A 13,081-nucleotide genomic window follows, 5' to 3' on the forward strand; every position below is an offset into this window, starting at 1 on the left:
TTGGAGTTTCAGCTTCAACATATCGGGGGGAAAAAAGGATCTTGACCCCATCTCATACCAAACACAAAAATCAACTCCAGATGGACTACATGTAAGCATTGAAACAATAAAACTTTTGGAGAAAAACATATGAATATCTTCGGGACCTTGCACTATGCAAAATTTTCTTAATTTGAAAAGACACAATGTGAACTTTTGGACTAGGAAGAGCTAAATGGTCTATGTTAAATTAAAACTGCCTGTTCATTCAAAGACATCTCTTTTTAAAATTTATTCTTAATTGAAGGATAACTGCGTTACAACATTGTGTTGGTTTCTGCCATACATGAGCATGAATCAGCCATAGGTACACATATGTCCCCTCCCTCTCAGACATCTTTAAGAGGACAGGGCAACCCAAAAAGTAGGAAACTAACTAACATGCAGAATACAGAAAGAACCTTTATATTATCAGCTGAATTGTGTCCCCTAAAATTTATATGTTGAAGTTCTAACCCCCAGTAACTCAATATGTAACCATATTTGGAGATAAAGTCTTTAAAGAGGATATTAAGTTTAAAAATTAGGTCTTTGGTGGTGCTTTAATCACTCAGCCACATCCAACTCTTTGCAACCCCATAGACTGTAGCCTGCCACGCTCCTGTTTCCATGGGATTTCCCAGGCAAGAATACCAGAGTGGGTTGCCGTTTCCTTCTCTGGGGGATCTTCCCAACCCAGGGATCGAACCCAGGTCTTCTACAAGCAGGTGGATTTTTTTCACCAACTGAGAGGGTGGCCCCTACTCCAGTAAGACTGGTGTTCTGATAAGAGGAGGAGATTAGAACACAGACACATACAGAGGGAAGACCATGTGAAGACAGAGGGAGAAGACAGCCATCTAAAAGCCAAGGAGGGAGACCTTCAAAGAAACCAACCCTGCTGACACCTTGACCTTGGACTTCCAACTCCAGAATTACGAGAAAATTAATTTCTGTTGTTTAAGTCACCCATTCTGTGGTACTGTGCTATGCTTGGCCATAGTAAACTGATACACCTCACAATCAACAAGAGACAATCTTTATCATAAATAAAATGAAAAGACCACTTACAGACTGGGAGACAATAGTCACAAATGATGCAACCAGCAAGGGCTTAATTTCCAAAATATACAGTTCATACAACTCAGTATCAGAAAAACATACAACTCGAGCAAAGATCTAAATAGACCTTTCTTCAAAGAAGACGTACTGGTGGCAACAGGCACATGAAAAGATGCTCAATGTTGCTAATTATGAGAGAAATTCAAATCAAAACTACAATGAGGTATCACCCCACACCAGTCGGAATGGCCAACACCAAAAAGTCTACAAGTAATAAATGCTAGAGAGGATGTGGAGAAAAGGGAACCCTCCTACACTGTTGGTGGGAATGTAAATTGGTGCAACCACTGTGGAGAATGGTATAGAGTTCCTTAAAAATCAAAAAATAGAGTTACCATATGATCCAGCAATCCCACTCCTGGGCATATATCCAGGAAAAAAAATCCTATTTAGAAAATATACATGCATCCCACTGTTCACAGCAGCACTATTTACAAAAGCTAAGACACAAAAGCAACAGATGAATGGCTAAAGGTATGGAGAATATATATATATATATATATATATGCAACAGAATATTACTCAATCATAAAAAAAGAATGAAATACTGCCATTTGCAGCAACATGAATGGACCTATCATTATGCTAAATGAAGTCAGACAAAGACAAATATTATATGATATCACTTACACGTGGAATCTAAAAAAATGATACAAATGAACTTATTTATAAAACAGAAACAGACTCACAGACATAGAAAACAATCTTAGGCTTACCAAAGGGTAAGGTGAGGGGAGGGATAAATGAGGAATCTGGGATTAATAGATACACAGTACTATATATAAAATAGATGAACAAGCACCCCATTGTCCAGCACAGGGAACTATATTCAGTAACAGAATCATTTTGCTGCACACATGACAAACACGACATTGTAAATCAACTACACTTGAATTAAAAAAAATGTTTTTAAATAAGAGATAGTCTTTACAGTAATGCAAAACGGACTTGATCAATCAGTTCACAACAGAAGATCTCCAAATAGCCAATACATGTAATGAAACGGAGCTCAGTTTCATGAGTCATCAGAAAAATGCCAACTGAAACACAGTGAACTAGAACGATACTCCCATCAGCATGGAGGCGTGACCACAATGAAAACGATGAACACGCCAACTCTTGGTGAGCTTATGGAGCCAGCAGAACCAGAATAATCCCTCTAGATAACTATTGGACAATATTTACTAAAACCGAACATACATGCTAACTCTCTGACCCAAGCAATTCTGCTCTTAAGTATATGCCCAACGGAAATGTACCCATTTGTTCACCAATCATGCCTAGAATGTTCATGGCAGCACCATGCACACAGCCTTACACTGGCAGTCACGCAAATGCCCACTAACAGAATGAATAAATCAACTGGGAAATAATCACATAAATGGAAAACCATACAGCAATGAAAATAAGCCATCTACAACTGCACACAACACATTGGGTGAATCTTGTAAACACAAAGTTGAATGAAGGAAGCCAAAATCAAGAGCACAGACACCCTGTATGACTTCACTAACATAAAGTATGAAAACAGGCAAAATTCATCTACACTATTAGAAGTCAGGAAAACAGCGGAGGGAAAGCCTGGACAGGAATTCAAGAGGGGTTGATCCCGGGGTTGCATGGCACTAGTGGTAAAGAACCCACCTGTCAATGCAGGAGACATAAGAGATGCGAGTTCGATCCCTGGGTCAGGAAGATCCCCTGGAGGAGGGCACAGCAACCTACTCTTGCCTGGAGAATCCCATGGACAGAGGAACCTGGTGGGCTACAGTCCACAGGGTCACACACAGTCAGACACGACTGAAACGACGTCTCAGGCAGGCAGGTTCAATTGTTAACGTCACACACATTTAAACTACTGTGGACTTCTCTGTATGTGTATTAGACTTCAATAAAAACTTCTATTTTAAGCATACATTACCAAAGAAATGAAAAGTGCCACTTTCTATTTCTGTTCTTTAGAGGTGAGGAACTGTAAACAGAGGCTAGGTGTCTGTCTTCCCAGTGGGCAGATAAACAGGGCTGAGGGGGAAAAAAGCCCAATCTCAGGAGACAGAGAAGAGTCTGGAGCCCCAAGTTGTGAAATGAGAGCTGGTCATGCACCAACCCGCTTCTCCCAAGAGACAGGGCCTGGGGAGGGGGCAAGTGACTGGAAGATAGGCTGAGATAGCCCAGTAACTCAAAAGGGATGATCCAGCCATCGCTATACTCTGCCCTCCATAGCAGAACTCCCAGTTGTGGGAATTCCCTGGCAGTCTAGTGGTTAGGACTCCACGCTCTCACTGCAGAGGACCAGGGTTCAATCTCTGGTTGGGCGACTAATATCCCGCAAGCAACACAACCAAAAACAAACAAACAAACAAACAAAAACCTTCCATTTGTGCTAGGGGCCTGGTCATGTCACCAGCAACCCTGGGAAGTCACTCCTTCCCGTCTCAGTTCACATGGTTCTGCTGGGTGGACCCCACAAGCAGCTCTGGGCGTGGGGCTGTGCTCCCCATTTTTCTTGCCACATGGGGAGAAACTTGCTAGAGAATGAAGCAGAAAGAGGAAACAAAAAAAAGGGAAGCAGAAACGAAAAAATAAGAACCGAGTTCTTGAGATCTTCTTAGAGCATCTAGATCTAGCTATGCCTAAGGTCACATCCTGAACTTATTATGTAAACCACTGAATTCTGTTTTGCTTAGGGCAGATTGAATTACATTTGTCACTTATGTCACTGTGACAAATGTTTCCCATCGCCACTCTCCAGAAGCCTGTGTGCACTCCCAGAGACTAAAATGGGCATTATCATACCCCCTGCCAACTGCCATCACAGGCATCCCTCACAGTATCAGAGCTTCTGGACTCTACAAAGCACCTTCATATTCTCCAATCCATTCAATCATCACCAGAGACATGGGCTGCAGGTATTCCCCCCTTCTCCACCCTCCTTTTTTTGGCTACATTGTGCAGCATGCAGGATCTTAGTTCCTGATCAGGGATTGAACTCATGCCTCCAGCACCAAGACCGTGGAATCTCAACCACTGGACGACCAGGGAGGTCCCACAATTCCCACTTTCTTTGGCATCCTAAGCTTCTCAAGAGCTGGAAAGGAAATTGAATCCTGCTCTCATGATGAGAAGAATGAGGCTCAAAGAAAGAAGAGGCAGCCTACATACAACCAGAACTAATAACAAAGCTACAGAGGGCTTCCCGCATAGCTCAGTTGGTAAAGAATCCACCTGCAATGCAGGAGACCCCAGTTTGATTTCTGGGTGGGGATGATTCCCCTGGAAAAGGGATGGGCTACCCACTCCAGTAATCTTGGGCTTCCCTGGTGGCTTAGACAATAAAGAATCTGCCTGCAATGTGGGAAACCTGGGTTCGATCCCTGGGTTGGGAAGATCCCCTGGAGAAGGGAAAGGCTACCCACTCCGGTATTCTGGCCTGGAGAATTCCATGGACTCTATAGTCCATGGGGTCGCAAAGAGTCAGACACAACTGAGCAACTTGCACTTTCACGGAGGGCTTGGAAATTTTTCAAAAGGGCAAAGAGCAATATTACTCAAACTGTAATGTTGATGCCTGAACCCCAGATTTGAGAATCTGGTTTTAATCCTTGTCTGTAAAGATAATCTCATCAGATCCACATCCTTCCATTAGAACAATAATAGGGACCATTTATTGAGACCCCCTCACCCTCGCCCCAGTCAATCAGCCAAGCATTCATTCATTTTCTTATAGGATCCTTATTTGATGCAGATTCTGCTATCAGGTCCATTTCACAGCTGAGGAAAGTGAGGCTTAAGCAGGTGAAGTAGCTTGCCCCAAATGACTCAGTGAAAAAGCAGAGCTGAGCCCCAACAACAAAAGTTGGGGCTGGGCAGAGGCATCAGCAAGAGTGACCTATGCTAAGACTCGATTCATGGGGTCCATCGCCCCATCTTCTGCTCACTCCTGGAAGGTTGCCTCCTTCCGCTCTGACATCCACTTCCTTCAGTGTTTCTAGAATCCAGCTTAAAAAAAAAAAATCTCTCCTGAGCAAACCCTCATCAATTAACTGAGATCCTTCTGTCAACAGCTCTATCTCCTTATGGCCAACTGGTCCTCTCTTTTTTTTTTTTTGGCTGCAGGCATGTTTCCTGATCAGGGATTGAGCCTGCGCCTTCAGGGGAAAGCAGATTCTTAGCCAATGGACCACCAGAGAAGTCCTAGTCTTTCCTGCATTAACACACCTCTGGGTCAATAACTTAAGCTGGATCATCTGCACAGCCCCTGGTCAGCTGCCTGCATCCTCCACACGGCCACCAGAGTCAGCTTTGATAGAACTTAGATTACATCACTTCACACTCACCAGGATGGCTAGCATAAAAAAGACAGACAATAACAAGTGTGAGCAAGGAAGGCAAAGAAATTAGAACCCTTGTATGTTGCTAATGGGAATTTAAAATGGCACAGCTGGAAAAAAAAAAAAAAAAAGAGGGTGCAGCTACTTTAGAAAACAGTCTGGCAGTTCCTCCAGAGATTAAATGTAGTTACCTCATGACCCAACAATTCCCCTCCTACGGATCTACCCCGAAGAAGTGAAAATGTCTGTTCACACTAACACTTGTACATGAATAGTCATAGTATCATTATTCACAAAAGCCAAGAAGCAGAAACAACCCAAATGTCTATCAACTGACTTATGGGTAAACAAAATGTGGTCTATTCATATAATGGGATGCTATTCATCCATAAAAAGCAGCATAGTACTGAGACATGTTGCTACACGATGAACCTCAAAAGCACGAGGCCAAACGAAAGAAGCCACATACAAAGGACCACATATTACGATTCCACTTATACGAAATGTCCAGAATAGACAAACCCACAGAGGCAAAAAAGTGGATTAGTGGTTGTCAGGGGATGGAGGGAAAGGGGAATTGGGAGGTACAGAGTTTACTTTGAGGGTGATGAAAATGTTCTGAAATTAGTGGGTAACGATTGCATAACACTGTAAATATATGAAGAACCACTGTGGAAATCCCTGGCTGTCCAGCAGTTAGGACTTGGCGCTTTCATTGCCGCAGCCAGGGTTCAATCCCTGGTCAGGGAACTAAGATCCCACAAGCCCTGGGATGCAGCCAAAAAAAAAAAACAAGAGAACCACTGAATCGCATGCTTTAAAGTGGTTAAATGGTGAACTTTATGGTATATGAAATCTCTCAATTTAAAAAATGTTTTTAATTCCCCCTCCCAAGAAAATAATCAGATCACAAAGCTACCCCCTCATCACACTTTAAAATTCCCCAAGGGCCTCCCCATTATACCAGGAGACAAACCCAGATTCCCCACCAGGGCCTAGAGGGCCCACTGTGAGCCTGGCCCTGAGACCTCTCCCACCTCTCCTCACCCCTCCCATTCTTCCCCCACCCTCTGCCCTTGTTTATCCCTCCATCTAGAATGTTCTTTCCCACAGTTAGTTTCTCATCAGTCAGGTCTCTGTCCAAATGTCTTCATCGCTTCCACCCAGAGGCCCTCCCTGACTACCTCCATCTAAAGTAAACATAGCTCCAACAACCTCCATCCCATTAATGCTGCTTTATTTTTACATAGCCCCATCACCTTCTGAAAAGATATAAAATTTTAAAAATGGTTTACTTCTTCTTTGACTGTCACTCCAACCAAGAGGGCAGGGCTCTTGTCTGTCCTATTCATAGCTCTGAATTCGCCTGCTATGTACGAGTTACTTGAGAAACACTTCTGGAAAGAATTGATGTATCGAACTACTTCCTGTAAAATGTGAAAGGCCGCCCACTACCTGGTCAAGAGTCTAGGACACTCAGTGATCAGCCAAGCTCTACAGGTGCCCAGGGCCAAGCCCCGCCCTAGACCTGTCTGGAACCCAGAGGAAGTAGGGAACAGTAATCCCTCCCCCTTGGAAGTTCTCAAAGTCTTGCAGGGGTCACGTAGCACCCAATGTTTACCCAGCAACCCACAAACAAACACCAGAAGACATCTAAGATTGCCTTGCTGACACTCAAGCTGGAGGCTGGGGTCCAAATCGGCCTCATAAAACTGCACTGGCAAACACCCTCTAATACAGCTTCTTACGGCTCTGCAATCCAACCTGTTCTCCAGAGGGAGACGGTTACAGTTCACACCTGCTCCTGCCTCCTCCCATGAGGACTTTCTTTTCAGAGGCAGTTAAATATCCAAATGGGCAGGTGGTACAGGCCTTGCTCCCCGGGCCCCCCATCCCCAACTGCAGCACCTCCGCCACGCACATAACTTACCCACTAGGAGTTTGACATCTCGGACTGTGAAATCAGGGTCAGGCATCCTGGAAAAAGAGGAACGCAGACATTTGGTGGGAAGCCAGAAACAATAGGGTTAGATCTCACAATGGGGACAGGGGAGGCCATTTTTCTAAGAGAGTTCCCTGGTTCTCAGGCTGAAAATCCACAATGAGATAACTCAGCAAAAGGGTAGTGACGAGTTGGTGCCTGGAGGGTCACCCCGGAACTAGTGAGCAGTTTTCTCAACTCAACAGGCAAATCAAACCCCACTCTCCCCGACACCCAAACTCAACACTGCTACAGAGAAGAGGATGGAACTCACTGTCCCCCCACCCACTTTTCCCAGGAAGACTGAAGTGTGCTGTCAAGGTAAGCACCAGAGTTGGGCATTCAAACCTCTGCTTTCTTTTAGAGTGGCTAGCTCTCTCCGTGGCTCCACTTTTAGAAAATACTTTCCATAAGGTGTTGTATGGAGGGTGGGAGGAACCTCTTTAAGTTTCGAGGGGGAAAAAAACCACATCACACCGATTGCAAGGATTTGGTGACCCTGGCTACTGTGGCAGTGATGATGTTCACTATTAATTGACAGTGATGCCAAAGGTTTCATTTCTATTCATAGGAATGAGACTCTTGAGCAAATCTGGCCGTAGATGCTTGTGGAAGGAGGCAGGCTGTGACGAGGACACCCTCAACCTCCTCCAACCCCTGCCCCAGGGGCAGAAACCTGTTCTTCCAGGCTTCCTCCGGGATCTCTCCCCGATCTGGAGCTCTGACAGATCTCCAAAGAGAATGTAAACCAAACAAGCCACTGTGGGGAGGCAGGTGCTAGGGCACCAGCAGAAAGAGGAGACAGGACCTAGTGTCCTGACATCCCCTCCAAGGACTTCCCCAGCGGTCCAGTGGCTAAGATACCACACTCCCACTGCAGGGGGCACAGGTTTGATCCCTGCTCGGGGAACTAAGAACCTGCATGCCAAGAGGCAGGGCCAAAAAAAAAAAGGAACATGCCTTCCAAAGAAAAGGACCAGTTTCCCATACAGTGGGAGGTCTGAGTAGAAACAGGCATATAGGCATTCTGCCTCTGCCCAAAGGCTGGCTAATCCCTTTGCAGCTTAGGCACTGCCTCAGTTTCCCTTTAGGAAGTCACTGCGTATAAGTGGGATGGATCAGAAGGGAAAGTCCACACGGTTGAAGTACCCTGTGACCTCTCCATCCAAATTCTCTGAGAATCCAGACCCATCGTTGGAGATTTTTGCCTCCTCTTTCAGGCCTTGAACAAGGAAGTGCAATCCCCAAATAACAGAGAAAAATCCTGCTCAGTGACGAAAGGTAGGGGAAAGAGTGGAAGAAATCCATCCCAACCTATAAACTGTGTGAGGGAAGGAGACAGGGGAAGAAGCAATTCATTTCAGCAACTTACTTAATTCCCAGGCCATCCTTTTCTCGAAATACCAGGGGAACTCTGAGAGCTTCTCTCTGCACATACTCATAGTTGAAATCTGTTTGGAGATGAGAATTAAATCAGGTTGGTTAAGTCACGAAGGAGGAAATGAACCATGATCCATCGGTCAGGGGAAGAACATTGATGGAGGAAGGGGCAGGGGTTATATGAGATGCAGGCACCAGCTCAAAGAGCAAGAGATCCCTAGAAAATGACAAGGAAATGGATGAGGCAAAGCCCAAGAGAAGCTATGCCAACTCTTGGCTCCTCTGCCTACTCAGTCATTCCCTGCATGCCCCACGGGTCAGAACTTGTCAATGAAAGCCCAAGGGCGGCGAGGGTTGGGGAAGGAAACTCAGGAAAGAGCCCCACACAGAAAGAGCCCCAGCTCTCACTGCGAAAGAGGGATGGATGGAGAAAACGCATCCCAGGCTGAGCTCAGAAAGTAAAGGAACTGCAGAACTGAAGAATGCCACCTGGGAGGATCTGAAGCCCCATAGAGGAGGCTGGGAGGAGGGTTCTCATTGTAGCTGAGCATCAGGGAAGATCTTATTGTAATATCCTGCATAGTGAAGGGGAGGGGGGAAAAGCCGGTTTCCCTGGAAACTGTATTTGGTGCCAAAATAACTAGGGAACTGGGCACAGCTTTGTTGTCTTAATAGTAAAATTCTGTTGCAGCCATCGCAACACTTGCTTCAGCTGGATAACCCAGAAGGATGCTGCCCAGGTGAAGGCTGTATGAAGGGGACATAGTGAGGCCCAAAGAAAATTCACCACTTAGTTTACTGTCTGATGGATGCTTGTCTAGCGGAGACCCCAACATCCTTATGGAATGCCCGGGAGAATGAAGGAAGCCTTAGTTTCCATCCTCTTGAGTTCCAAAAGTAGGGGAGTTCAACCTTATTCCTAAATATGGAGATGAGGGAGTCGAAGACAAATACTCACACACCCCCAAGCCCTCAGGTAACTAAAGCAATTCACTAAGACACAAGCCCGCCCTGGCCGGTCAGAAGGGAGACAGATGAGATCTCAGGGCACTGAAACCCCTGCCCCAGAGAAACAGTTCACTAGGGCAGCTTGGGGGGTTGCAGGGGCAGGGAGGCCAAGGCAACTCTGCTCAGAGGAGAGAGAACAAAACCAGAGCTGGGGAAAGCCCTGACCTTAGCAGCTCAGATCCCCAGGGGCTCCTAGTGAATGGGGATTCCTAAGGATTTAAAGGCAGAGAAGTTTAAGAAGCTTCTATTTTGAATCCAGGCTAAGGGCTCCTTCTGTTTCTCAGCTCCTCCCTCGAATTTTGGGGCAAGATCTGAATTAACAACCAACAACCCTAGAGTCCTCTTCTTTGAAAGGAGCCTAGACAGTAGATTTAAGGAATCTCCCTTACTGGAAACCTCCCCCCACTACTACCTTCCTCCCCAGTACACACACACCCAAAGTCCAGCCCCAGGGTCAGCTTCAACTTCCTCAAATGAGCCTGAGAAAACATGAGATCCTGGGCAGAGAATTCCTCACCAATGACCAGGAAGAGTTGCATACTGTTTTCTCCTACAATGCGCCAAACGACTCAAGAAAAATGGGGAAGGAGAGGAATTAAAATCCCATTTGTGCTAAGGAAATTTAAATATAGTTGGGACTAGGCCCCTGTACTATCCGGCCTCTGCGTGCAATGCTCTTTAAGACCTGGCAGGCTAGAAGAAATTTCTTCCTCCTTTCCCCTACAACTACCCCCTACCACCGAACCCCTGCACTCCAGGAAGCAAAGGACACAAAAGAGAAACTTCAAAAATGCAAAGCCAGGCCCTGTCTCTCCTAGGGGCTAACCCCACAGCCCTAGTCACTCAACCAGAACCTGGAGGTGGGGGAGGCTCTTCCCCTGTTAATCAGCTCACTGAGGGATTGGAGGGTTTTCCAAGGGGAATGGGGGATCAACAAAATAGAAACAGTAATATAAAGGGAAACCCAAATAACTGAGAGGCAAAAATGAACTTAAATCCCAGAAGGACACAGAGAGACAAGTAGGCAGAAACAAATCCAAAACCCCAATCCCATTGGCCCAACCAGGGGCCTTGCAGGCCTTAGACCCAAGTCAGAGCATCACTTAATGGTCTGGAAGACACCCCCCAGACACCTTGCGAGTATCAGGGTCAGGCTGAAAATCAGGTCCCGAAGGTCTCAGGTTGGGGTGACATCGCCAACGCCCCCAGGCTTCTCCAACTTCTCTAAACTGGCAGGGCTCACAAGAGGGACAGAGCTCTCAAGGCCTCAGACTTGGGAAGAGACCCTGTTTCCCAGGGGGGTGCCCCAAGTCCTCACCTCCAACTGCCAGGAGGAAGCCTGAAGCCGGAGTGGGGATAACCCTTTTACCTGCAGTCCCCACTTCAAAGCATCAGGGCTGCAGGACTAGAGGCCTTGGGCTTCAATGGGGGCCAGCCAACAACTCCGGGCTCACCCACCCTGCTCCAGTCTGGCAAAGCCCACGAGGTGATGGGGTTCAGTAGACCCCAGGCCTGAGGAGGTGCAGTAAGTGATCCGGGGCGTCCCCAGCTCCAGAGCCCAACTGGCAGGGTCCGAAATGGCACGGGGTTAGGGAGGCTTCAGGCCTGGGGGGCCCTCACCCCAATGCCCCTGGGGTGACCCTGGCCCGCTGCAGCCCATCAGCCGTACTTCGTGCAGTGCAAGGAGCTGAGCCGGCTCCGGGAGGGGTAGAACGCGGCGCACCCGCCCTCCCTAGGTCCACCCGTCGGTCCCCAGGTCCCTCTGTCCGCCGGGCCCCTGGCTCTGCCCACCCTGGGGCTGGTGGTGGGCGCGGGCCGGGCCTAGGCCCACGGCCGGCCCCGTCTCCCGCCTGCCCTCCTCCCTCGCCACCCCACCCCACCCCCCCCCAGTGCTCGGCCTCGTTTCGTCACCGGATCCCCTGGAATGGGGGACGCGGGCGCGAAATACGAACCCAGCCACCGGCAGCTCCCTCCCCACGTGCGCTCGGGCCTCGCCGCGGAGGACGGCCCGAGGAGGGGGCGCCTCACCTTTGCCCTCCATGGCGTGCACGAAATCCCCCTGGTACAGCTGGCTGCGCAGCTTTTCCTCCAGGCTGAAGCCGCGGGCGCTGACGATCTCCTCCACGTCCGACAAGTCCTCGTTCTCGTCGTATCTTTGGCGGTCAATCGGGCGCTGCGGGGACCCAAACCGGAGAGCCCGGGACATTATTGGGGGAACTGGGGGTCGCCTCTCACCCTGGGCCCAGCTCGAACAGGTGCAGGAGCCGCGCGCCCCCGTGCACCCCACCTTTGGGACCGGAGCAACTTTGCGCAGAAGCCAAAGATGCTGAAAATCGGGATAAGGAGAGGGACCCGCACCCCCCAGGGTCAGGCGGCGCCCTATACAGGGCACTCCCCTCCTACATCTTTGGAGGCCGTGGAAGGGATTTCTGGAGGACTCTCCCTTGCTTCCAGCCCCCCACCCCCGAGAGGTGTTGAGTTTTGCCCACTCGACCGGGAGCCTGGTTATGTAACCCGCGAGGGGGGCTCCGCACACGGGCTGGCGGGGCATTTGTAGGCCCCGGGAGGAGCCGCCGCAGCGCCCGGCTCGGCGGTAACAGCAGCCCTGGCGGCCGCGGCGGCAGAGCCGGGAAGCCGGAACCGGGGGCCGGCGGCATTTCTAAGCCTGGAGCCGCCCCCGAGCTACCGGGTAAGCTGGAAAGCTGAAATGGAAGGGCTGAGACCCCAGCCGCCCCAGCCGCCCGACCGCTAGTGCGAGAAGAAGGGGGGGGGGGGTTCGCGGCTTGGGAGGGGGAGAGGCAGACGGCCCGCCACAAAGCTCCCATCGGAGACCCCAAAACGCACCAGCAGCTGCCTCATCTCCCCACAAGCGCGCGCGCACACTCACTTCTTTAGGAGAATCCCCCACCACTCCCCGCATCCCCTGCCTCCTCCCTCCACCGCCGAGCGCCCGGCCCCGCAGCCCCCCAGATTCCGGGCGAACCCCGAGCCCGCTGAGCGCCCCCCCCCCCACGCCTTTCCCCGCTACCACCTCCCCACGTAAGTGTCTGAGACTCAGTCTCACAAGGGACTGGAGGAGTAAGCTGCTTGCTTCCTTTTGCATGCAATTTATTATATTTTTTTCCGGTCCTCTTGCAAAATACAGAAAAGGAAAGAAAAGGCAGCAAGAAACAACGACCAAAAAAAAATAGATCTATCATAAACCAGATACAGATTTGGAAAAAAAAAAAAAAAGCTACAC

At 48.7% G+C, this 13,081-nt stretch overlaps 1 protein-coding gene across 4 annotated transcripts in view; it reads right to left on the bottom strand.

Annotated features, from left to right (window-relative positions):
- The window catches only part of KDM2B (lysine demethylase 2B), a 118,628-nt gene that overhangs the window by 105,203 nt on the left and 344 nt on the right, over window positions 1-13,081 (bottom strand). For all 4 annotated transcript variants that reach the window (XM_027566833.1, XM_027566835.1, XM_027566834.1 and 1 more), the window contains exons 2-4: window positions 11,869-12,013; window positions 8,825-8,903; window positions 7,402-7,448 (exon numbers count right to left, since the gene is read on the bottom strand). In XM_027566833.1, the coding sequence (XP_027422634.1) occupies window positions 7,402-7,448; window positions 8,825-8,903; window positions 11,869-12,013 (271 nt within the window). The remainder of the gene's footprint in view (window positions 1-7,401; window positions 7,449-8,824; window positions 8,904-11,868; window positions 12,014-13,081) is intronic.

This window comes from Bos indicus x Bos taurus, chromosome 17 (assembly GCF_003369695.1).
Source record: "Bos indicus x Bos taurus breed Angus x Brahman F1 hybrid chromosome 17, Bos_hybrid_MaternalHap_v2.0, whole genome shotgun sequence".
NCBI lineage: Eukaryota > Metazoa > Chordata > Mammalia > Artiodactyla > Bovidae > Bos > Bos indicus x Bos taurus.